The sequence below is a fragment of the Cnephaeus nilssonii genome, assembly GCF_951640355.1.
Source record: "Cnephaeus nilssonii genome assembly, chromosome: 2".
In the NCBI taxonomy this organism is placed as follows: domain Eukaryota; kingdom Metazoa; phylum Chordata; class Mammalia; order Chiroptera; family Vespertilionidae; genus Cnephaeus; species Cnephaeus nilssonii.
In genome coordinates, this window is record NC_137073.1 from 110095933 (window position 1) to 110121829 (window position 25897).

At 41.2% G+C, this 25897-nt stretch overlaps 1 protein-coding gene across 1 annotated transcript in view; it reads right to left on the reverse strand.

The window, feature by feature from the left end:
- Positions 1-25897, reverse strand: part of SPEF2 (sperm flagellar 2) — a gene marked incomplete at its 3' end in the record, with an annotated part of 125186 nt that overhangs the window by 43549 nt on the left and 55740 nt on the right. Inside the window, exons 16-24 of the mRNA XM_079798216.1 lie at positions 23329-23437; positions 22148-22305; positions 18894-19061; positions 14657-14731; positions 11510-11658; positions 6964-7091; positions 6742-6880; positions 6212-6349; positions 1693-1844 (exon numbers count right to left, since the gene is read on the reverse strand). Of these exons, the coding sequence (XP_079654342.1) occupies positions 1693-1844; positions 6212-6349; positions 6742-6880; positions 6964-7091; positions 11510-11658; positions 14657-14731; positions 18894-19061; positions 22148-22305; positions 23329-23437 (1216 nt within the window). The remainder of the gene's footprint in view (positions 1-1692; positions 1845-6211; positions 6350-6741; positions 6881-6963; positions 7092-11509; positions 11659-14656; positions 14732-18893; positions 19062-22147; positions 22306-23328; positions 23438-25897) is intronic.

A 25897-nucleotide genomic window follows, 5' to 3' on the forward strand; every position in this document is an offset into this window, starting at 1 on the left:
AAAAAAAAAAAAAAAAAAAAAAAAGAGGAAACTGGAAACAAACAGTGACCAGACATAATTTTCAGGGTTAGTTCTTAAACTGTGAGGAGGGGGATTAAACGATGGCCATTGTGAAGAAATGCAATTTTGAAATTTACCCAGGGCATACGCTTCCCACACGGAGCAAATCCTCCCTAGGAAAAAGCGAGCCATGTGGAGCTGGGCCTCGCTTCTTCCAGCTGACTAGCATCTGGCTTTCTGACACGGAGGGTGAGAAAGCTGGCTGTGGCAGGGGTGAACTCTGCAAGGGCGCTCCAGCAGCCTCCCCTCTCTCGCACTAGGCTGGCCTCAGCCGTCTCTCTGTCCTGTAAAGTGATGTGGGCACACGGAGTTCCATCTCCCTCTCCCTCCCGTCAATCGTATTGCTGCTCCACATAGCACATTCAGAGATGAGGAGGGGCAGTTTCTCACCTAAGGATCCTAGGATCTCAAAGACCAACAGGGGCAGGAGAGAGCCTCGGGGCAGGATGCTCCCTGGGACTGGGATCCACTCGGTGACAGAGTGAGCAGAGCTTTTGGCTTGGGCAAGGGATGGGGGAGAGGCGCTCCGAGGATGCCTTTGCTGAGGCCTGTGGAGGAGTCGGGAGCAAAAGGGGAACACGCACTGGGTTTGGCTGTCCAGCTGCTGGAGAACAGAGCAGTGACTCAGACAGTGGACTGTGAGCCCCAGCAAACAATTAGCTGGCCTGGGTGTTGCTGTTTTGTTAATCACCACCTGAGGACATTTTCCCATTGATTTTTAGAGAGAGTGAAGAGAGAGGGAAAGACAGAGAGAGAAATCGATGTGAGAGAAACACATCGATTATTTGCCTCATGCACGCACCCTGACCAGGGCCCTGGCTGGGGAGAAGCCTGCAATGAAGGTACGTGCCCTTCACCGGAATTGAACCCAGGACCCTTAGGTCCGCAGGCCGTTGCCCTATCCACTGAGCCAAACCGGCTAGGGCTTAAAGACTTTGCTATCTGTTTGTAGCTTCTCAGGGTTTGGGATCTTGTCACTCCCCGGTCCCCACCTATTGGGTCTATAAAATATTTTTTAATAAAACTTTTATATTTCACAGGAGTGTTTGGCTGAAAATATAATTTTTGTTCCACCCTTACCACCGAGTTAGTTTTCTTACGGGCAGGAATCCGATGTTAGAACACTAATGTCTTTTAGTCTCACAACGTCGTAATCACATATGACTGAGTCTTTACTATTTCTCAGTTTTCTTACCTGTAAAAGAAGACCCATAACCCCCGCCATTTTCACGTACATAGTATGACACATACACACATACACACAGAGCAGCCTGAGATTTCCATGAAGTGGTAGAGGCTCACACTCCCTTACTGGAAGCCATTTGATTTCAGAATTCAGAGTTCATACACACTATATCATTTCTATTATTTGTAGCACTCTGTGGCAACATTCCATAACAAAACACACTATCCCCTCTGCAGCGAAAATGAGTACATATTCACCATTAGTGGGATACATAATGCATATCAATAGTCCTAATTTGAAGTTAGAAAAAAATGTTCAGTTTTTAGAGCTTTTTGGATTTTGGATTTGCAGATACAGGAGTGTCGTTTTTATAAGTGGTATTCGATTTAAAGTCTTAAAGCTTTATGTTCAGACAAATGACAGCATGACATCATAATCTGTCTTACCTAAATTGGTTTTCCAAGATCTCTTTAGTATCCAGTTGGACCAATGGGAGGCGAGTAAATTTCTTATTTTCTTCTATTGGGATTTTGCCTTCCATTCCCTTGTAATAATCTTGAAGGAGTCTCCTTGTATCTTGAAAACGGTTCAGTTCTGCCTTTAATAGCAAATATAATGTTAATACCCCCCCCCCTCACACACACACCAAAAAAAAAAAAAACACCCAATCTGATCTGTGCATATTTTCTATATAAGCTCTGTGAACACTATTTTAAGCTCTAAAATTTAGGTTGAAATTAATTTTCCGGAAATTAAGAAAGAGAATTGGCTACATGTGTATGTGTAAAATTTCATAAAAGTTGAAGAAAACTGGTGACTTTGCATTTTCTGTACTTACTGAGTACTAGAGGCCCGATGCACAAAATTCGTGCAAAAGTAGGCCTTCCTTCCCCCAGCTGCCGGCACCGGCTTCCCTCCGGCCACTGGCTGGCACCCAGGACCCGGGCTTCCCTCATAGCCAGGGCCTCTAAATATTGTGTCAAAAGATTGCATGATGTCTGATGTAGTGTAGAGCATATTATTCATTATTTTGATATTAAGAATTCTTTCTGTGTCCTGTATTCCAGCAATCAATATATTAATAAACATTTGATTGTCTTCTGTCATAGATCACATGTTAGTTGATTTGAGAGATACCAAAACTATTATAAATATAAATATAAAATACAAATACAAAAAAACTGAAATACAACGTAAGACTAGGCTTGGTCCTCTAGTTGTGGAAAAAGGGAAGTAAAGTGATGATGAGCAGTTCTCTTGCCACAGGTCCATCCTTGCTCAATATGTAGGGTAAGATCACTCCTCCATGCTTTACCAGTAGGTTCCTTGAGGGGGATAGAGAAGCACAGAGGAGCTGCTGACGAGGCAAGCATCAGTTATTCACCAGCGACTCCCTGCCAGCCAGGTGACTTCCCTTTGCAGCAAGACACACAAGAGTTTTCCCACCTTTGCTGCCATTAGATGTCAGTCTTGTCGGCGCATCTGTGCTTCTCTTGGGTTGTGTAAACGCGGCCTTGGACTTTGCTTTAGTCAGTGGGGCTACTTAAACAGGTACCTGAGGGTTTAGCTACTGAAGCTCTCGTGCATATAGCCAGTCATTACAGAAAGCCTCTTTCCTAAAAGGAGCGAAGCTGGCCTAGTGTCCAAAGCCCTTAGCTGTGCCTGACCCGAGGGTATTTCTGAAGGGATCCCCATATTTAGCAAGCAATTAATGTTGTCAGTTATTTCATAAGACAATAACTTGCAAGAGACTATCTTGTACAATTCATATTCAGTTTGGAACGAATAAATGTCTGCTCTGTATTGTAGTCTACAACAAAAGACAAGAACAGTTTCAATAAGTTTGTTTTGATCCCCCAAAGCTAAGCCAAATTGCTTCTGAAAAGCTGTTCTCTGCAGTATCAAACTTTTCTAGCTAAAACAATGAAACAGGAAGAAGCTCATTTGGTTCGTTGGAATCTATGTTAAACAATAGAATGACCATTCATATATTGTTTTAAATTATGGGACACACTTGAATTACTCGTGGATTGTCAACATAAACATATATTTAAGTAACTTCAAACTAGCATTTGGAAATGATTAGGAAAAGGAAACATTTTCCTTGCCAAGAAACCCAATTGAGTTTTAAAATATCCACATATGGACTAATTTCACAGTTTGGCAGTAAGTGTTTGTACCTGCCATGCTTAGATTTGCTAAAACAGTGGTGAGAAAATGAGTCTTATAAACTATACTCATGAGAACCTGCACAAAACCCCTGGCAGTGAGCAGCATGCAATGGTCAACCCATGTACAAAGTGGCTATTGGCAAATAATGTTGGGGAAGTGAAGAAATGTGCTGTGAGGTTATAAAAATCATAAATCATTAATCTATAGCATTACATTATTTGGTAAATAAATTGAGAGACCAGGAAATTATTTCCTCTTTAGCTTAGAGAACTGAACTCTTTAATTATGACTAAGTTTAGTAGATCCTATTTTACACCATTGGTATTTGGCACAGTGCTGGTATCAATGCTCTAGGCCAGTGTTTGGCAAACTGTGGCTCGCGAGCCACATGCGGCTCTTTGGCCCCTTGAGTGTGGCTCTTCCACAAAATACCATGGCCTGGGAGAGTCTATTTTGAAGAAGTGGTGTTAGAAGAAGCTTAAGTTTAAAAAATTTGGCTCTCAAAAGAAATTTCAATTGTTGTACTGCTGATATTTGGCTCTGTTGACTAATGAGTTCGCCGACCATGGCTCTAGGCTAACATTGTTTTGTTATTTTATATAACAGGGCAGAATTTGATACATCTATAGCTAACCATAAGTAAGAAGCCATTCTATATCCAGGATTCTCATATAAGCCGAATTAAACAAGACTCCCCTCACCTTTATGATAACTAGTAAATAATGCTTTCTTATTATTTCTCTTGTCCTAAAATCTTAGGGACAGGAATCTTAGAAATGATCTAGGATAGCATTCTCTAAAATTTATTTGGTAGAAAATGTATCCTATAGACTGTCCTCTTTTCCCCATAGTTGCTTTTAGCTGTGGACTCAGTTTCTCAGAGGGAGGGAGGGAGGGAGGGAGGGAGGGAGGGAGGGAGGGAGGGAAGGAGGGAGGGAGAGAGAGAGAGAGAGAGAGAGAGAGAGAGAGAGAGAAAGCTTTAAACCTAGGTATTGCTGAGATGTGAGAGTTATACCATTTCCAAGTATTGCCCAGACTATTGAGAATGATTCACAAAAATTCTCTATTCCCTTTACCTGCACTAGTGGATTTCAGTTATTTCTGCTATAAGCGTTTGACACACCCGTTTCAACATTCGGTCTCTGCTTGCCCAAACGCATGTCCTGAAATGTTACCCAGACTGGCTTTAGCTGCTTGGTTGTCTCACTTTAATCTTTTGCACAATACATGCCTTGTAGGTCCCATCAGGATCCCAGAGTTAGTCATTGCGAGGGTGTTCTGGGCCAACTGTGGTCCAACCTCACAGGTTTCTATTGACTTTTCAGGCCAACGGTGGTCCAACCTGCCACGCACCAGGGGTTTGCTCTGGCATTCACAGTCATTTGTTTAAAAAGCACTCTTTGAACACCTACTGTATCTTAGCTCCGGCAATGACCAGCTAAATATTCTCATTTTTGCGGTAGGTCCTCATGTAAGTGAATCAGCAGAAGACTAGAAATGCCCCCTTTTCCATTCTCTGCCCTGACTGCTATTCGCTTAGAAAAAAACACTCATGTAGACATAGCTTGACCACAACAGCCTTCTTATTCCCCTTAGAGAGATTAAATTTCAGACAGGTTTCTTCCTAACCCTAGGCTCCTACCTCCCTTGTTCTTAGTGTATTTACTTTATTTATTTATTTAATATATTTTTATTGATTTCTGAGAGGAAGGGAGAGGGAGAGAGAGACAGAAACATCAATGATGAGAGGGAATCATCAATCGGCTGCCTCCTGCATGCCCCCCACTGGAGATCGAGCCGGCACCCTGGCATGTGCCCTGACCAGGAATCGAACTGTGAACTCTGGGTTCATAGGTTGACACTCAACCACTGAGCCATGCTGGCCAGGCGGTATATTGACTTTAGAAAACTTGTCATTGTAAATCCTTTCTCTGTCCCTTTGAGATATCTTTTGATAACCGTCGGTTTTAGAACCCAGACTGACTTTTTCTAGGAGCCGGGAACCATCTCTTTGAAATGTAAGCATCAAGGAAGAGAGCCTTCTAGGTCTCGGTTCCTTTGGGAGGATGACTTGGTCCAAGTGGTCCAGCTTCCTCCTGTCTTGAGCATAGGACATAGTGTACCCCCCCTTTAGGCAAGGCTGGTTAGAAAACACAGGTGGCCAGTAACTTGTTCCCCTCACCCCACCCCAGGTCTTAGAAACTGTATGCCCTCATCCTTGGCAGAGCTTGGTCTGTGCTCTCTCCCCTACTGTTGATGGTAGTCTGTGGGGGGGGGGGGGGGGCGAAATCAATGTCTGTCTTCTTGTTCAGTGCAGCTTGCTATTTAACAGGCTGCAGATATGTTAATCAGGTTGTTTTCATGAATGGTCTGCTTTTCCAATCCAGGCATAACCATTTTTTCTGGCATCAAATGCTTGCTGAGTCTGATCTGGCCCACACTTCTGATCTGCTCTCCTGGGCTCCGGCTGGTCACTTTGGGTATGCGATGTGAGAGGCTAACGAGGGAGCCACCATCAGAGACACGGTCTCCGCCGTCCCCTCCACAGCTCCAGGTGGTCTGGAAGCAGAGCTGGTGGGTGGCTGCTTGAGATGCTCCTGATTCTGGTGCTTGTCTGGCTGGAGCCAAAATGATTTCTTTCTGCTGACTTCCTGGGCTTGGAGCTCAGGGTGGGCAGAGTGCATTGAGTAAAATGAGCCCTGAGCAGACCCTTCGCATTCCCAAAGGACCTGTTTACAGGAGGAACATGGCTGTGGCGGGCGGAGTCGGGGTCATCCTGACCGGCGCCCTTACCTGCATCAGTGAGAAGAAATTGTTAATCAGTATTCCAGTCGAGTCCTGCAACCAGCTGTTGCTGATGATGTCCAGCCGCTCCTGCTCTGCCTCCTCCTTCCGGGCATCACAGATGTCCCACAGGCGGTCTCGTAAATCCTGGGCAGAAGGAAACATCGCTGTTTATTTGAGTGTAATAAAACTCAAATCCTTTGCCTGTCTTCAAAATGTCCCTAAAGAAAATGTAGACTTAATACACGTCATTCAACAAATATTTATTTTGCTTCTATTCTGTCTGAAAGACACCAAGTCACACGCCCATGTGTTTGCCTTGGTTTTTCCCCTTGACTGATGCACTAATCCCCCAATATCTCCATGGCTCACTCAGTCACTTCTGTACTGAACCTGCTCCTTCCCGGTGGGCCTTCACACAACCGCTCTTGAGACTAAGTGTTCAGGCCATTTCCCTCTTCATCCTTACACCTCAGGGAAGCAAGAGGGCATGGGCTAGGGTTCTGCAGTCCAAGGCAGTGTGTGGCCCAGCAGCTTACATTCACTCTTTCGTGTAATTCCGCCTTGGTTTCCTCATCATCCCACAAGTCCTCAGGAAGAGAGTTGAAATCAGCCTGCCATTGAGATACAAAATCTTGCTTCTGATCTGGACGCCTTAGAAACTGCTGGAAACTCGTTCTGTCAGGCATTAAAAGAATGAGCTGGCACCTACATGTCATGCCTGCAAACTACAACATTTGAACTTTGGAAGCTTTACTTACCGAATCTCATACAAGAAAGCAAGCACAATGTGCTGGTCTTCTCGCAGGTTCCTCAGGACTAATTTGATGGAGTTTGCATAGGAACGTTCTATTAGTTCCCAGTAAGGTGCTAAAAATGAAGGCATGTCCTGTTAAATGGAAAAGCATACAAATCATAATTTCAAACTGAAATTCTGAATAATTGAGTCAAAAGAGCAATACTAAGCAAGAAGGTCAAGATGCAACTGCTACTATTTAAAAAGTCCCTGTGCAACTTCTTGCTCCTTTTTCCTTCCCCTCACCCAGCTGATTCTTGGGACTACCTGTCTCATAAAGCCAGAAAGAATGGTTGTCTTACTTGAGACTATACAGTTTTCCCTATAATTTCCACATCTCTGAGGGACAGTAGGTGCCCAAAGAAATATTTATTGAATGAATGAATTGCATTGTCACAGATATCACATTTTACCTAAGTTGGAAAATTGCCTTGTGTAGAGAACACCTAGTGTTCATGTCAGAGTGATGATGAGTTATTTCTCTGGATTCATCAAAGAGATTTTATCTTGTTCTGTGCACCTTGAAAATTGGAAGTTTCTTTTATGTTATTTTTAATAATGCAAATAAATAATTAAAAACCAAGAAATAATCAAAATGAAATAAAACTGATGATCTTCAGTATAAATTTACGGTACTACTACTTATTCCCTTATTGGCTGTGGATTTATTTACTCAGGGATTCACACATGGGGTCATTTGGCTTAATTTTCTCTTCAATTCAGAAATGCCAAATACTAGAAATGGATTATTCAGTCTCTATGTGGACCTCACTGATGCATTAAGCACGACTTTCTAAGGCAGCCCCCTACAGTGTCACACAACTCATGTTACTAGAACATTCTTCCTTGCATTGAGCAGAAATGTGCCTTCCTGCTTGTTTGGGGATTCTCAGCACCCAGTACAGCACATAAAAGGTGCTCAATAAACGTTAACATGAATGTAAGTCAAGTCACCTGAACCCAATTTTATCGTCAGTTAAATTTTTAGAAGACTGGATGGCTCCACCTACTTTTAAAAGCCTATAATTCTATGTCCAACTATACTTCAAGCATTCATCTAAATTAAACATTTACGCTTACTTTAATGCTCCTCTGGCATTATTTTAACTCCTTTTTCTTACCTAGTTCCCCCTTCCGGTGTCCAGTTTGTCATGATCTCTCTTAAAGGATGTGGTATCCAGAATGGTGGTAAAGACCATTTTAAATAAGCCCACTGCTAAATCTCCCTCCTGGTTGACTTCAACCCATGAATTAACACTCTCTGCATGAAGAGATACCACCTAAGAATGGACCTAATCAAACTAACATCCTGCTCACAGCTCTCATTTATCTACAAGAACTTCATGAGAAATTGTCAAACATCATTTTAAACTCAAGATATACCATGTCAATGGTACTCCCTTGACCCACCTATCCAACCTTGTTATTCTCCAAAGCTTCAGAACTAGAAAGCAAAGACCTCTCATGTTGACTGCCTCATTGGTTCTCTCTGCACCTTCCCTTGTGGCTGGCAAAGGGAGACCAAGGCTCTCCTTGAACTTGGCTGCTGACTCCCTTCCCCCCTCTCTCCTTCCCTCCATCCCTCTTCTCCCCCCTATTGAGGTAAGATACATATGGGGTCCTTGGCAGGCCTGAAACTAGTATTGCCAGATAAAGTACAAGATGTCAGTTAAACTAGTCCATTCTCTGAAATTCAAATTTAACTGGGTATTTCTTTCCTCTTCCTTAGCAGGTAAGTTCTACAACTCAACCATGTGAGAAGCTTAGAGTGGGAAAAGACCTAGAGTGGATCATGTGGCCTGCTTTATAGACTCTAGGCTCTAGGCTACTTCTGGTGGTAACATGGTTTTGCTTAGGCAACGAGAGGTCTGTGCTGCACATCTTCTCATTGTCCTTCTAGACCAGGGGTTCTCAACCTTTCTAATGCTGCGACCCTTTAATATAGTTCCTCATGTTGTGGTGACCCCCAACCATAAAATTATTTTCGTTGCTACTTCATAACTGTAATTTTGCTACTGTTAATGAATCGTAATGTAAATATCTGTGTTTTCCGATGGTCTTAGGCTCTACAGCAGCGGTTCTCAACCTGTGGGTCGTGACCCACAGGTTGAGAACCGCTAGCAGGGTTGCTAGCAGGGTCACGACCCACAGGTTGAGAACCGCTAGCAGGGTTGCTAGCAGGGTCACGACCCACAGGTTGAGAACCGCTGCTGTAGAGCTAAGACCATCGGAAAACACAGATATTTACATTACGATTCATTAACAGTAGCAAAATTACAGTTATGAAGTAGCAACGAAAATAATTTTATGGTTGGGGGTTACCACAACATGAGGAACTGTATTAAAGGGTCGCGGCATTAGAAAGGTTGAGAACCCCTGTTCTAGACTAACTTCCTATCCTCCATTCTTCACCCTGCTCTGTGCTCTGGAAGACTAACTTAGGAGAAATACTTCAGGAAATGCCCTTGTCCTCCACCTGCTGGGCCAGTGATAAGGGAGAGGGGAGACCATTTGATCTGCCTATGTCCTTCCCTGCTCCTTTCTGCTGGGTCACTGTGGGTGCCTGCCTCCCTCTGCTGAAGGTCACAGCTCCTGTGGGTGGCCCTCTTCATGCCGAGGTCCTCTTGAGGATCCTCTCACCTTCTCAGGCCTCGGGGCCATGATGGCTCCCAGGTATCCCTCTTTCAGGGATAATGATGTAATTTTCATAGGTTTCCTTACTTATTGGCTGCATATTTGTAAATAGTCCTTTCTCGACTCTTCTTAATTTATTATCTGCTTTCAGCTAGAATCTTGACTGCTAAAAGATCTATAGGGATGGCAGCTGGTGTTAATGTTTATTTTTCTACTCCTGTCCTCTATTTCCCTCTTGTCCTCTATGATTTTATTTCTTCAAGATTTGGAGTTAAAAACTGGGTTTCCATATTTTTGTCCCTCACTCTCTACCCTTGCCAAATAATGTCACTTAAACCACTATATATATATATATATATATATATATATATATATATATATATATATATATCTTGCTTCTATGACAGTTTTTAATATGTTTATTTAAAAAAAGTAGTGTAGTTTGGCTTAATTACATCCATAATTACATAACTTCATGTTCTCATCTTCACATGTTTTCTGTGGTAATTTCGCCCTCAATACAAATTAATTAATTAAAGAGTTTATGTTGTAATTGGGGAGGTAAGACATTTCCTAGGAAACCTCTATAATAACAGCAACCCCACAATCACTGCAATTCATGACTGAGTCTCAAACGCCTGGCACAGATTGTCAGCTAAAGGAAAGGCCAATCTGTGTGATTTTCCAAGATGATTTCTCTATTAAGGCAATCAGATGTATCTAGTTGGCAACTGGGCGTTGCAGTTGTCAGAGAACAAAGAACTGATTGGCGCTTCCAGGGCTCACCTCGGGCACCTCTTCACCTGAATGAGTGCACCCATTTAAAGTGCTCAGGCCAGACAACTACCTGTTCTTTTATTAGTTTAGTTAGCTTCCAAACATTTCTTCCATTTCTGAAAACCAGAGGTTAAACTTCACTTGAAGGCATTATGATGGGCATGGGAACATGGAAAAGGAGCTATAAGTTCTGGATATGTGCTCTGGGGAAGTAATTTTTCTAGGAAACTGCATCTCTGCTTGTCCCTGAGGAAAAAATGGGTCCTCACAGGAGCCATTTGCTCCCTTGATTTCTGTACTCAACAGCAGTTCAACAACAGAGCACTCAACAGCAGTTCAAAGCATGACTCAGTAACTTGAGGGAGTGGAGAAAGGATGAGATGTGGATCAATGAATAGACTCAAAAAATAATCTTGGTTTTTGATGAATATATTCATCAACATATATGTAATGGTGTGACTCTTACTATCTAATCTAATAATAGACAAATATGCAAATTGACCGCACCTTCGCTACGCCCAAGCCACGCCCACCAGCCAAGCCACGCCCACCAACCAATCAGGACGAATATGCAAATTATCCAAACAAACATGGCGGCTAATTTGCATATCGCGACAGCGTAGAAAGAAGCCAAGAGCTGCAGAAGGGAGCAAAACTGCAGAGAAGCAAGCAAGCCGAGGGGGAGGAGAAGGGAGGAGCGGAGTCGGGGCCAGGGGAGAAGGAAGTTGAGCAGGCGGGGCCGGGGGAGAAGGGGTGGGGCCGGGGTAGAAGGGAGGAGCGGAGGCGGGGCTGGGGGAGAAGGGAAGAGCGGAGGCGGGGCCAGGGAAGAAGGAAGGAGAGCAGGCTGGCAGAGAAGTTAGAAAAGCAGGGGGGCTGGCGGAGAAGGCGGGACGGGGGAGAAGGGAGGAGAGCGGGCTGGTGGAGAAGTTAGAAAAGAAGGGGGGCTGGCGGAGATCGCGGGGCAGGGGACAAGGGAGGAGAGCAGGCAGGGTGGGGTAGAGTGCAGCAGGAAACCCTATTGCAGGATTTTTCCTGCAATGGGAACGCTAGTAAATGATAAAAAGAATAGATTCTACTAGCTTGAATCTAAACTGCCATACCTCAGGAATTGGTTCATTCACATAGACCCATTCTTCCGATCCTGGCTTAGGTGGTGGTGGCCCTATTGGGGTAGGTGACAGAACTGTGGATTCAGCAGGTGATTTCCTTCCTGATGCTTTTCCTCCAGACAGTTTTCCTTTAACAGAACCTTAAACAAGCATATAAATCATTCCACTACAAGTAGGTGAACGGGACCAGATTCTGGCGGGCGAATAAATATATGAATGCCATGGACTTCAGGCAATTCATTAATTACATTTTAAGCAACTCTGGGTAGCATCAACTATTCAAAAATAATAAACCTCATTTTCTACAGCCCAGAAATTAGCCAATAATACCCATACTAGTTTTTTAAAGCACTACAACCTCTCTTGTTCATTTGGCTATGAAAAGCAACTTGATATTTTATTTTTATCTCTGTCCTTTCTTCCACAATGAACATATAGTTCTTACAAAGTTTAGAGTCTAGAGAAAAGTGTATTTCATTTACTATTGCAAAAACTGGCACGTGAAACTTTTCACCCTGAATGAGAAAGAGGGCAGCCCTAACAGAAGTGGTACGTGGTGTTCCTTGAAGCCCAGGGAAGGAGCAGGGCAGGCGTGGGGGAAGAGGAGGTTATTGTAGGAGTTATCCAGAGTTGGTGAGGGATATAGGGGAAGAGAAGAAGGTGTGTGGTAGCTCCTGAATAGTCCCACATTCCCTGCATGAGGCATTGGGTTTCTGAGTGGAAAACTATATTTCTTGCTGGAGTCAGGGAGTATGGCTAACGGTAATTGCTGTGCCATAGCCTGGTTGAATTAAGGCATTAAAGAGACAGAAGGAGAGGAGAGGGTAGGGCAGCTGAGGGGAGAGGAGGGAAAGAGAGAGGAAGGAGAAAGAGGAGAAGAAAGAAGAGGAAGAAAAGGAGGAGAAAGAGACCTAAGACCTAATTTTCAGTTCAGCATCAAGATGGGACCAAGACCTGTCAAGTGCACCCTAATGATCTAAAAGACTGTGACTGACCAAGGCGCCTTGATTCAGGAAGAACCATTACCTCCTTAAAGGATCAAGGTTGTCAGAGTGTAGAAAGTCATTCTGTTTAAATTCTACTTATCTTCAGATTAGTTATCCAGATTCTAGATGCAGTTTATAGATGCCTGTAGAACTGGGAGCACATTCTTTCCCAAAAATATATGTATGGAATGTTGTTTGAATAAAAATGCTCTTTAGGAAGTAAATACATCTTCTACTTTAATGCTAGTTAAAATATATGGATTATATGTAGAGGGGAAAATTGGCAATTGTATTTTGTGGGTAGTTTAGGTGAGTTCTACTTATATATTTAAAAAGAGTATCCATTATTCACAGGTCTAATGTTGTATCTAGATTTTTTTTAATTTAGAAAAATTTAATAAATCTTTGTTTAGTCAATAACCAAAATGTTCATCTATTTTTTTCTGTTGATAATTTTTCATCCTTTGACTTGACTCTCTGGTGCAATAAAAGTGAGAATGTTATGGCCACTTTAAGATAAATTTCTCTAAGAAAATTCCTAAGAAGAACTTTGTAATTATCAATGTGAGATGGAATGAGTTTTTTTTTCTTCTTCATCTATTTCAAATATTATTAAATACAATAGAATTTCAGTAAAATAAGGGCAACCTTTTTTGTATGTCCCTGGAGTTACTTCAGTTGAATAAACTACATCACTCCAGTGTATATATTTTACTGGCTGAACTTGTATCTGCTCATTGTTTGTTTAGAGTCTGTACACTTTTATGATCTTAGAGCATGTGCACTATTATGTCTAACTTGATGGTTTAGTACCTAATATGCATAGGTATAATTAACTCCTACTTTTGATGATTTTATAATATTCCTTCATTTGATTTTGTTGATCACACTAAGAAAGCAAGGGATGAATCATGTAAATGTGAAAACTATTCTCCTATTAGTATAAGCAGGTGAGAGGTGAGCATAAATAATAGTCCTTAACATTTCAGCTAAAATTTTTATCTCAGTGTTAACTCACCAAGTGGCTCTAGTTACTTAAGCCCATTAGGGCATATAATCATCAGAGAAGGGTGATATTCTCTTTGAGATTCCTAGTTATGTATCTTTAAATGCCGAAAATAAAGCACTTCATTTTGTGAACATTGCACACTCTTAGGAGGCAACTGCACTGGCAATTTGTATTGAAAGCTAAACAGAGGTACCCACTTCATGACAACCCATTCGAATGCACCCTGGAAAATGCCAACTGTCTGTATCCATAGCTACCTTTCACGCCCTAATTAACTAGCCATTGCAGCAGCTTCAACATAAATCTAACTAACATGCTTTTTAGAAGTGGGGATTTCCTTTATCAACTGTCAATTACTTTAAAATATATCCCCCTTATTTCACAGAAATAGTTAAGATAAAATAGGAAAAAAAAAGCATAAATGAAATTAGGGCCAGGAAAAATACAACTTAAAGTAGAAGGTCAAAGCCAGGGGAGGAATTAGAAGGCAGATACTGAGACCTAGGTCCTTGCATAGATACTAAATCTGAGTCACTAATCGGTTCTAAACTTTTAGACAGAAAAATTAAAAAAAAAGAGGAAATGCTATCCTTTAGCTAATTATTTAATCACTTAGAGGAAGAAGGATTTTCCTGTCCCTTGATTCTAAATGAAATTTCTCCCCGAGGATTTCCTATAGGGGCCACTGAATGATGTTGTGGGCATGCTACCCCCTCAGAAAATATAATACCAGATTGTTATTGGTATAATGAAAGTTTCACCTCCACTGCTATGTGATGTCATGAAGGTCATTGAGGATTTTATACCAAAGTGCTTATCAGTGAAAGCAATTCCATGGGAACCTAAGAAATAGGTTCAGTACGTAGCTTTCTGATGACATAGCTTAGCCCAAGGATAACATCTATAGTATCTGTGATGAATGGATATTCTGCATATTAGATGTTCTTGAAATTATTCCTCACAAGCATCACTTTTCTCAGCAGGACCTTTGCTAAGAGCCAGGCTGTGGAAACAATGAGGTTATATTCTTTGGCAGGGGCGTATGGCTTACAAATGCCTGAGAGGAGTATTCAGTGTATACCAATAACCTAACTTTTCACTGAGACAGTTAGAAAGTGTGGAATTATATTTAATCAGATATACCTTTTCTTTTGAGTGCAGTATCACCTTTCTTCCCCTTTCCTTCCGGAGGAGAGTCTTGCTTACCACGCGGGGCTTCTAAACAAAATTCAACACATACATATCATTTATGGTTTTCTTTCATAGTCTGAGCTATATGATTTGTAAGCAACCAAATGTTACTTCTCACAGATAGACAGTTACATTTGTGAACCCCATAAAATGGCTCAGGCCTTTACCATGAGTTAAAATTCATCAGAAGACAGGCTGTGGTTCAGAACTTCTTGAATGACAGCCTCCTTAGAACTATTCTATCCTGTCACACAGAAGTTTAGTCCTAGTTTAACACCAACATTTCATAGTGGGTTTGTTTGCAAATTATTTTTTTAAAATATATTTTATTGATTTTTTTACAGAGAAGAAGGGAGAGGGATAGAGAGTTAGAAACATCGATGAGAGAGAAACATCGATCAGCTGCCTCCTGCACACTCCCTACTGGGGATGTGCCCGCAACCAAGGTACATGCCCTTGACTGGAATCGAACCTGGGATCCTTCAGTCTGCAGGCCGACTATCTATCCACTGAGCCAAACCGGTTAGGGCTGTAAATTCTTTAATGCAACAGACCTATAGAGTTTTAAAAGTTAGTCACAAATCCATTTGAAGTGTATGGCTGTGTTTGGATTTATTTCAACTGAAGGATCCTTATACAACACAACTGAGTTGGTAATAGAATGATGCCAAAACACCTCGAAGAAGAGTTAAATAACCACATGTTTTGATATGGCACATCCTTAAACTTCTCTCGACCACACACTTGGTTACCTTGTGACTTCTGCAGTTCTATTTTGCATTGACTGTAATTTGCAATGCAGAGGGTAGATTGGATATATTTATTGTGGATTCCCTGAAATCTAGTCCAAAAATATATTGGAAGAGAGAAAATGGGAAACTGATGATCTGGAGGTCAATAAGATGTCCCAAATAATAAATCAGTTCCTTGAAAAAAAAATCACTACATCCTGCATTATTCAGCAATAAATTCAATCATTTTTTTCACTTTCTCCTGGAGCTACACTATTTTTCTTCAGTAGAAAGATGAATATATAGGACAATTTAAATGTCTGTGATGGAGAGAGACTCCATCTGAACCTATTCTTTGTATTTAGAAGTGATAGTTATAAGAATATGTCAATGCATACCACATGTCACTTACATTTAAACATCTCAGATCCAACAACCAAGAGTCCATAAAAATAAGACCAGTACAAGACATAGAGAAGGAATATCCTGAATCTTTGTTAACTTCCATAAAAGAACTTGATACATCCAAATAGCTGACCTCCAAACTCATAAATAAATAAATAAATAAATAAATAAGAAATTCAAACATTTGAATTCATTCCTTTTCAAAGAAATAAGCTTAATAAAATGATGATGATGATGATGATAGAAGTCTACGTATGGTTCTAGTTCCTTTAATTACATTATTCTGGGTAATCAACTGTTTAACTTGCTCTAAACTTAAGCTCAAGGCAACAGAGAAAAGAAGGTAAAAATAGTGGTACCTAAAACACAACTTATAAAGTATTGTGGGAAAATCTAGTTTCCACTGGGACAGCATGCACTCTGTCCACATTTTTGTTTTGTTTTGTTTTAATCAGTTCTAAAATACATTCTGAAGTCTCAACAAATATTCGTAACTAGCAGCATGGGTGATTTCATCACAGTGAGAGTTTTAGTTTTAAATGAAATTCTGACATTTGGTAGTAGATTTGGTACTAAACTCTTTACTAGACCATAACTCTGAAGTTTTCAAGCTTAATCCCAAGTGCATTTGCAGCAGATGTAAAATGCAGAACCATATTCTATGTATACTTGGACAAAAATCACTTAGTACTCACTATACTGTGCCTATGCCTCACTCTTGACCCCATTTCCACCCTTAATTGTTTTTGTTTTTTTTTGTTTTTTACTAATTCCTATTCTTTTTATCTCAACTCCTAAAGGTGATTCTAGTTGGGTGTTTGAGTTGGGCATGTTCAGAGGCCTCAGGCTTTTAGTTCTGAAATCTTCTCTTTTAAAAAAGTTGTAAATTTTTACATATATTAAAAAAAAAAACCTGCTGGAAAATTTCCTCCTAAAATTGCTTAACCAAGCTTCCCTGAGCTTTAAGGGCAGCGAGGCCTGTTCTATTGCCCCACCAACGCCCCAAAGCACCGCCATCTCCTTGCAATAGGGATTACAGTCGGAAGGCAGTAATTAGGCCTCTGGAGATGAACCCTTCTGCACATTTTTAAAGCTCAGGCACCAGCCCTGTCCTTGGTGGAAAAAAAGAGACCGCAGATACAACCACTCTTTGAAGCAACAATAGCTTTATTATATCTCCAGTGCACAGTATTAAAGAACAATTTTAAATTCACAAGGAAACTTCAGAAATTCAGACTGAGCTGTGTCATGACCAGAAACACCAGAGATTGGTTTGAGGGGCCTGGCTCAGGTACATGGACCCTCCCACCCGTGAGCAGGCTGAGGGGTTGGCGGGGGCGGGGGGAGGGGGGGAGTGGGGAAGAGCTGAGCCACAGGTTGAAGGCCTGTCTCACTTGAGCTGCTGTGGAGACTATCTTCCCAGTTCTACCAGACATTTTAAAGATTTCCATTTTTCCTCCAATCTCTGAATTGTTTTTTTAAAAATCCTTAGTGAGATAGTGGGGAAGGGTGTATATTTAACTAACAGCTTTGTGGATTTCTTTTGTGTGTTTTTTGTTAATCCTCCTCACCTGAGGATATTTTCCCATTATTTCTAGGGAGAGTGGAAGAGAGAGGGAAAAACAGAGAGAAATATCGATGTGAGAGAAACACATTGATTGGTTGCCTCCTGCACGCACTTGACCAGGGTCTGGGCCAGGGAGGATCCTGCAACCAAGGTACGTGCCCTTGAGCAGAACTGAACGTGGGACCCTTTGGTCCCAGAATGATGCTCTATCCACTGAGCCAAACCAGGTAGGGCACAGCTTTATGATATGATAAAAACTTTTTTTAGAGTTTGTGTATTTTGCCTTTAGTTAAGCCCCATTTTGTTGGAATATAATGGTCTTTCATAGACCATAGCATGTTGTGAAGTCTTCAAATTTATTTGTTTAATATAAATAAATTGAATTTAAAAATATTCAGGCCCATTTCAAATCTCCATGAAGCATGAAGATGATTGTGTTGGAAATGCAATCATGAAACACTATCAAGAATATACCTAGGTAGCTCAGCAGGCGTGGCTCAATGGCTGAGGGTTGACCTATGAACAGGAGGTCACGGTTCTATTCCCAGTCAGGGTACATGCCAGGTTGTGGGCTCAATCCCCAGTGTGGGGTGTGCAGGAGGCAGCTGATTGATGAGTCTCTCTCATCATTGATGTTTCTATCTCTTTCTTCCTTTCCCTTCCTCTCTGAAGTCAATAAAAATTTATTTTAAAATAATTAAAAAATTTTTAGATATACTCAGATAGTCTTGGGTAACTGTACCACCTGCCACTCATAAAGCTGAAACCAGAAACTACGGCCACATTTGTTCATGTATACAATCCAAACTTATGATATTCTACCAACATCATGCATTTCAACAATTAAGCACTTTACATTTGTCATTATTTTCATTGTCTATCACATAACAGTCCTCAGTGGTTAAGAATCTAGAAAAAATGTAAGCTACAAAATATTTTCTATACAAACTCTTTATCCATATATATTATATATTACACTATATACTTCTCCTATCCTTTTATAATCACACTGCACTGAAGATTAAGTTACATATAAATCCTAGTCTCTAATGAGTACTGTTGATTTGTTCCCTTATTCTGTGGATACCTGCTTATGCTCATTCTCCTGGTCATAAGATGTTCTCATGATACGTAAAACTACAGCTCAGCACGCAGATGCCTGTCCTCCTGATCTGCTCTAAATTCCTTCTGATTATACTCTGTACCTTTTCTCTTCCCATCTGCGGACTTATTCTAATCAGTAGATCTGGGTGTGAGAACTTCATGGTCCCCGCCCCCGACGCAGTGAAGTGCCTGGGCTTTGTGACATCCAGGCTCTTAGCTACTAAGGGCTCTTCCACCTCCATCTGAGCCTGTGGCTTGTTTCCATAGGACTAGAGTTGCTCAGGGTCTGACTCCAGGCTAGAGGGCTGGGACTACCATAGTCATTCTCTTCTAAGTGGAAATGAGACTGGCGGGCAGGGTGGAAGATTGCTCCCTCAATCACCTGGTGCGGGCTTTCCTTTTGCAGAAGCTTTGGGGCGCTCATGCTGAGGGTGCGTTTCCTTCTCTTTTTCTGGTTCAGGAGGCGGGGGAGGCGGCGGCAAAGGTGGAGATTCAGCCAGGGAAGCAGCTTCCTTTTTCGCAGCTTCCTTTTCTTCTAGTTTCCTTTTAACTTCAAAAGGACGATAAGAACAGACTTTTATTAGGAATTTCAAACGCCTACTCTTTCACCTGACCTACTATTAACTACCTAAATGGATATAAATTGATTTAAGGCCGAATTTATGTTTTCGGGCTCTCCCTAAAACTATCCAGTCCTTAAGATTTTCAGCCTCGCTGCTTGGCAAGAAATGCCATGTCCCTCCTGATGGTGTTGGTGGTGAGGCTGGGATGGGAATGGAGAGGGGATTGCTTGTGTGTGTGTGTGTGTGTGTGTGTGTGGTTTGTTGAGGGGGTGCCAAATGTAAAAGCAACAATCTAAACGTAGCTAATGTGGTAGAATAGGAAAAAAGGATTATTTCAAAATTTCCAATGGAAAAACAAGATTTAAAAAAGTGTAACGAGAAGGTGAGGAGCAATATGATGAAGGAGGTGGGGGTGGGGGGGGGGGTGGAAAGGAAGGGGAAGGAGCTGTCAGCACCAACGTCTATGAGTGAATAGATGTACAGCGCTTAGAGTAGCACATAGTACTCCACTGAGTTTTAGCAGTTCATTCATTCATGTAACCACCATTCACTAAACCTGAATTGTGCCTTGAAAGAAAGGAAGGGCTGACAATAAGGTAAGACTACTATTACCCATTACCACTACTATTCCCACTGCTGCTGCTACTACTCCTGGCACTGCTAGTACTACTATTACTGCTACAAACAACACCACACAGATCTGGTTGCTGAAGACACAACAGTAAAATGAGAGAGAAAAATCACTGCCTCGTGAAGCTTGCATTCCAGTGGTGAGAGGCAAGCCATCAATGTGATGCTTAAATTTCAATGATTTCAGAGAGGAAGGGAGAAGAGAGAGAGAAACATCATTGATGAGAATCATTGATTGGCTGCCTCCTGCACGCCCCACACTGGGGACTGAGCCCACAACTCAGGCATGTGCCCCAACTGGGAATTGAACCGTGACCTCCTGGTTCATAGGTCGGTGCCCAACCACTGAGTGGTGCCAGGAGGGCATGAGTAAGTTAATTTCTATAAGAGGTTGGAAGGTGACAAGTGCTAAGAAGATAAATAGAACAGAGTACAGGGGATTGGGAGTGCTGTGGGGCAGCCAATGAAGTTTTAAATAGAGTGCTGAGCAGGGCAGGCCCACTGAGAAGGCGGGGTTTGAGCAAAGACTTGAGGCCTGTGGGTAAGGGAGGAAAGAGTGTCCCCAGCGGAGGGGACAATCAGCCCAGGGCCTTGAGTGGCCGAGCATGGCTGGCTCGTGTTTTCCCAGGCTCCTGTTATTGTTAAGGCCCTTTGGCTTTCATGATTCAAGTTCACCCTTTCTAGCACACTGTCCTTGCCCTCCCTGACCTTCAAGCCCTCCATGCTGGAAATGGCCACAACTTCACGGCCTGCGCCCTGGCAATGAGTCCCTACACTCTCATTATGGCTATTTCTCTTTGTACATCCTCCCTTTGCCCTTAGATTATTCTTTGCAGTTCAACAAACAAGGAGGTTTCGTTCTAGTAGATTTTTTCAAAGTAGAAAATAACTTTTTCTCTGATTATAAAGTAATAGAGTTACTATTTTTTAAAAAAATCAGACAATTTAGACAAAGAAGTAGAAACGGAAATGGTCTGTTCAGGCTCCTTGTCCTTCTCCCTTCCTGACCATCAAGTGCTGTATAGGCTGCCAGACTCTTTCCTGTGCATATTTAATACACAGGCACACTTTTATTTATTTATTTTTCATAGACACACTTTTAAAAACAAAAACGAGATTATTTAATATACAACCTGCCTTTTCCTATTTAACAATATATCATGGTCACTTTTTTGGGGGGGCATCAGAATATATATAAAAGCACCACACCCTTTTATTTTTTTAACAGAGTACTAAGCAAATGTTTAGTATGTTAAGGATAAAATATTTGTTAAAATAACTAACTGATTGGACTGTAGATCTTAGATAAATGGCAGTTCAGTCTGCTAATGAAATCGGTGATTAGAATGTAAAATCTTTAGGAAAACATTAAAGTGAGACTGATAGCCAAGAAAAACAAATTGATTCTAACCTGCAGATGTTCGAGGCCACAGCTTAGAATCAGTTTGGTTTTGCGTCCCAGCCCAGACTCTGAGATGGCTGTACGAGGTTTGTTCCTCCTCTTGGCCTAACACCCAACCTTCCAATAACATGCTAGGCCTCTTAAATAATCGATGGATCCGGTTTTTACTTTGTCTGAAAGCTTTACACGGGAGTTCCAGGAGCTTATCTTTCTCTGTGGCAGGTCCTGGCCCCCGGGGTGGTTGTGCCTGATACCCGGGTGCTACTTCAGTGTCAGGCAACTGACACATGAGGGTAGGTCGGTCACAAGTCTAGTGGCCAGGGGCAGCTTGTAGTTTTAGAATCCTTGTGATACTTTGACCATTTTTTAATTATACCAAGAAACTGCCGTTGCCAATATAATTAGGGGTAATTGATAAAAGGGAAACATTTTGCAAATCATTTCTCAAGGGAGAGTTTCCACGTGAAGTCTGACATTGACAGTGGATGACTCCTCATCCCTTTCAATAATAAGTGCCAATAGTACCATGGAACGCTTATTACTGGTTAGGTGAAGGACACCGGAGGTCAGGATGGTTAGATCTGGGTAATCTGTATCCCAGAAGCCGGCATGTAAGTCCATCGTTCACAATCAGTCAATTCACACCAACAAGGGAAGATTGGGGTAAATAAACTGCCTAGTGTTCCCCTCCCGAAAGGAGAATTCACACACTGTTTCCTTATGAGGCTGAGGGTGACAGAGTGGTATCTTTACCCTTTTCAATAACAGCCTTAATTTTAACTCTGCTATTATTGTTTTTCATACGAAAACAATGCTTTCAGCTAGATGACCTATTTTGATTAAATTAAAACAAATAGAAAAATATTTTATTTAGAAACATCTGTGGCAGAAAACCAAAACCAGAGGTGTAAGACACTTGTAGATGGCATAATCCAAATACAAAACAGGACTTTGTGATCACATTCTCATTCCCTCCTAAATTCATGAAAACCATACATTTTGATTATATGAGCTCAAAATTATAAAAAAAAATTTGGTTACCTTTATTCTCTTTTTTAACCACTTCACTCGTAAACATTTCTTTCACTTTTTGGCATAAAGACTCTTTATCTACTTCAGCATTAATTTTTATCAGAATATTTTCTGGTTCTGTAAACCATTGCTCCAATAAAGGCCAGTTTTCCAAGAAACCTATAATTCTACAATATCAAAATATTATGTAAACATCACATACTGACTGAAATATTCAAGTAACATTATGCATAATTTATCTCACATCCATAATGAAAACACACACATTGCCAATCTAGTTAAATCTGAAAGACCAACTTTAAGAACTCTGCAGACAATGGAAGAATATTCACTTTAAAGAAGAAATTATTTAATACCCAAAAGCCATATTTTTGAGGTGTATGAAAGAGTAAAAGAAGGTTTAAAATAGAATCATTTCAGGAACCTTTTAGTGGCAGTTCAGTTTTCTAAGGATACATGGTCTGCACTCACAGGGGAAGAACTGAATATACTTTTGAGGGCAGCTGCAGCCTGAGCCACCGACGTCATCTACTCTTTTCTTAGAGACAGAAATTGAAGAGATCCTCGAGTAAGTGGAGCTGGTTCAGACTTACTTACTTTGCTCAAATATATTCTTGGAATGCTTCTTGAAACTTCCCTGTGCTCCCTGAGAGACGGTAGACTTAATTAATGTAGCTCAAATTACTTGTCCCTGGATCACTATGTATTTTTAGACTTCTCAAGGTTTCATAAAATTGTTTAAATTTTCTTTTCCAATGAACAAATTGCATGCAACCAAAAGAATAGTTTCTTTTTTTTTTTAAAAAAAGCTTAACTTCATTTTAGCAAAACAGAAGTAGTTTTAGAACTACACTCTGTAGTCTGCTGCCCAGCTCTTTGAGATTTCACGGTCGTCCTGGGCATTTGCTGAATAGGGACTGGATTAGGATTCCATATAATGAATTTGGAAGTTCTGTAACCACAGAGGGAGGTGCTACCTGATTTAGTTCTTCCCTCCCAGGTTATGGTGACTGGTGCTCTGACTTTGTCAGCAAGCTAGCACTCAACATCAAAGCTACTTAGTTTTGCTCTCTCAATAAAAGGCTGAATGCTAGGAGAGGCATCTTTTCCCTAGATCTGATGATCCCAAAGTGACTTGTTGTCAGTCTTTTCAAAGGATAAGAAGCAAGGATGCTGAGTTTTATACTAACCGATGCTGTATTTGGTCTCTTAAATTCTGGTCACCATCCGTATCTGGTTTTCTAGCAGCTACACGTTGATTGACATCTTCATGACAAGTCTCAGTTGAAAATGCTTTAGCTGTGACATGAAAATTACTTAATTAGATAATTTGCAAAACGAGGCCAAGTTGCTGACGCACTGTTAAAATGTGTTAGGGTGACCTGCCCTTACGCTCCTGCTTGGACATGTTTTCTGAAATGGATGTTGTTATAAGCCTTTTCCCATAGCTTGGGGGCCTGCAGGGGCGAGATAAGAAGTATGCCCCTCTGCCTGTTGGACCTGTGCACTCTCCTCCCTTGACTCCCTTGAACAACTCATGCACCCACATCCTGACCCTCTATTGCACGCTTTTGCCCTATATGAGAGGACCTAACCTTCCTTTTGGGGCTGACACCGACACACTGGTCTCAGCCCGCTGTGAGAGAATGCAGTAACATTTCTTCAACTCTCACAATGTCTCTTGGCCTGGCTCCTGTCAGCGTGGACCTAACAAAATGTACTGATGCAAGAAAGTCAGATAGATATGGTCCCACCTTTGGTCCAAAATGATTAAAAATGCTTAATAAGATGTTTAAAGAGTGTAGTTTTTGGATCAGAATTTAAATTTTCCTTGGAAATTGGAGAAAACATGTCAGTGCTGACATGTACACATAAGGAACTGTTGGACATTGAAATTGGGTCTCAAAAGAACTGTTGGCCCAGAAAGAAACTCACTACAGACTGATTCATTTGCCTGTCACCATAACCATTATTGCTTGTCTCATTTTCAGTTCTTATAAGTGTATTTCTAATAGCACATGATCTCACTCATCTAGGGGAAATAATGAAGAACATAGACGGATGAACAAGAACAGACCCAGAAACAAGGAGGCATGGATCAGACTGTCGGGTCTCAGAGGGAGGGTAGGGGAGGGTGGGAGTAAAGGGGAGAGATCAACCAAAGGACTTGTGTGCAAGCATATGAGCCTAACCAGCGGTTAAGGACAACAGGGGGGTGGGGGCATGTGTGGGGAGGGGTGTGGGATGGGAATGGGGGGATGAGGACAAATATGTGATACCTTAATCAATAAAGAAATTTAAATATATATATATATATATATATATATATATATATATATATATATATATAACAATAAAGAGGAGTTGTGGTTTCATTGGAGAGGGTCTCATGATTAACTATGAAGAGATGACAATGAAAAATGATGGGTAATCATGAATAACAGACTAGCAAATGATTAGAAAATCACCACCAAGATGTAAAAATTAAGAATGAAATAACAGGGTAGATATAAACTCAAATATGCATAAAAGTTATTTGTCAGTATTATATTGCAATAAAGTAATTTATCTTTCTTTCTAGATTCTATGATCTTTCCCTAGTGTGGAATAAACAGAAAGGAATAGACCATAAGAGGCCAAAAACAATAACGAAAACAATCTCAACAGCTCTGACTGAGCCCTATTCAGAATTAATAGTATAAAGCCCAGAGCACTCATGAATTTAGAATAAATAGAAAATCATGAAGAGGGGGGAAAAGCCTTGAACTAGATTTTTAAAAAAATAGAATTACTCAGGCACTGCAAAAGAACATTGAAGAGTGAATTAACGATGTTCAAGAAAATGAAGGACCTTCACAGGATACAGCAATGCATTTTTTTTCCATCTACATTTATGGCAGAAAAAGAGGAAATGGATTTAGAATACAGAATAATGCTCTGGATATTTATAAAACTCAAAGATGACTGACATCAGTAATGGGTGATTGAAGGAAACTGTGGGAGATTTTCTCAGGAGATGCTGCCATGCACCATCTCAGGGTTACTTTCTCGTGTATGTCAAGGCCTTCAGCACATGCATGAGCATCCCTTTCTCCCCAACCCTACCCCTTCTCTCTACCTCTGGCACTCACTACCATGGCCACATCTAGGATTTTGTGGTCACCTTGAATGGCTTCACCTCTGCAATCTTAACAATTTATACTCTGATTATCTGTCCAGTACTCCCACGTCGCTGATGAACTTCTTTGACATCAGTCAGTCCCTAAACATCCTTTTCCACCAAATTAGCAGCATTATCCTGGCTTTGCTTTATATTTTAGCAAACCGCAGTTGCATGGTTGAACTCTTCAACTTCTCTCCCTCAGCTAATAACTTTAATTTCTGTGTTTGGCTTATACTAATATCAGTAGACATCTTTGGAAAAAAAAAAAAAAACCTCTGAAGAAGGGGCCTCAAGAGCTTCTGGGTTGACGAATGCATCCACATTCTGGGAGGAGGGTGCACTCCAAGATGCACAGGGATGCTTCCAGACCTTGTATGCACCCCTTTATCTGGCCATTCATCTACATCCTTTATAACCTCCATTATAATGAACCAGTAATCATAAGTAAAGTGTTTCCCTGAGTCCTGTGATCCATTATAGTAATTTATCAAACCCAAGGAGGAGTCATGGAAGCCCCCATATCTGCAGTCAACTTAGACAGAAGTGTTGGTAACCTGGGGATCCACTACTTGAGATTGACATCAGTAATTGGGTGC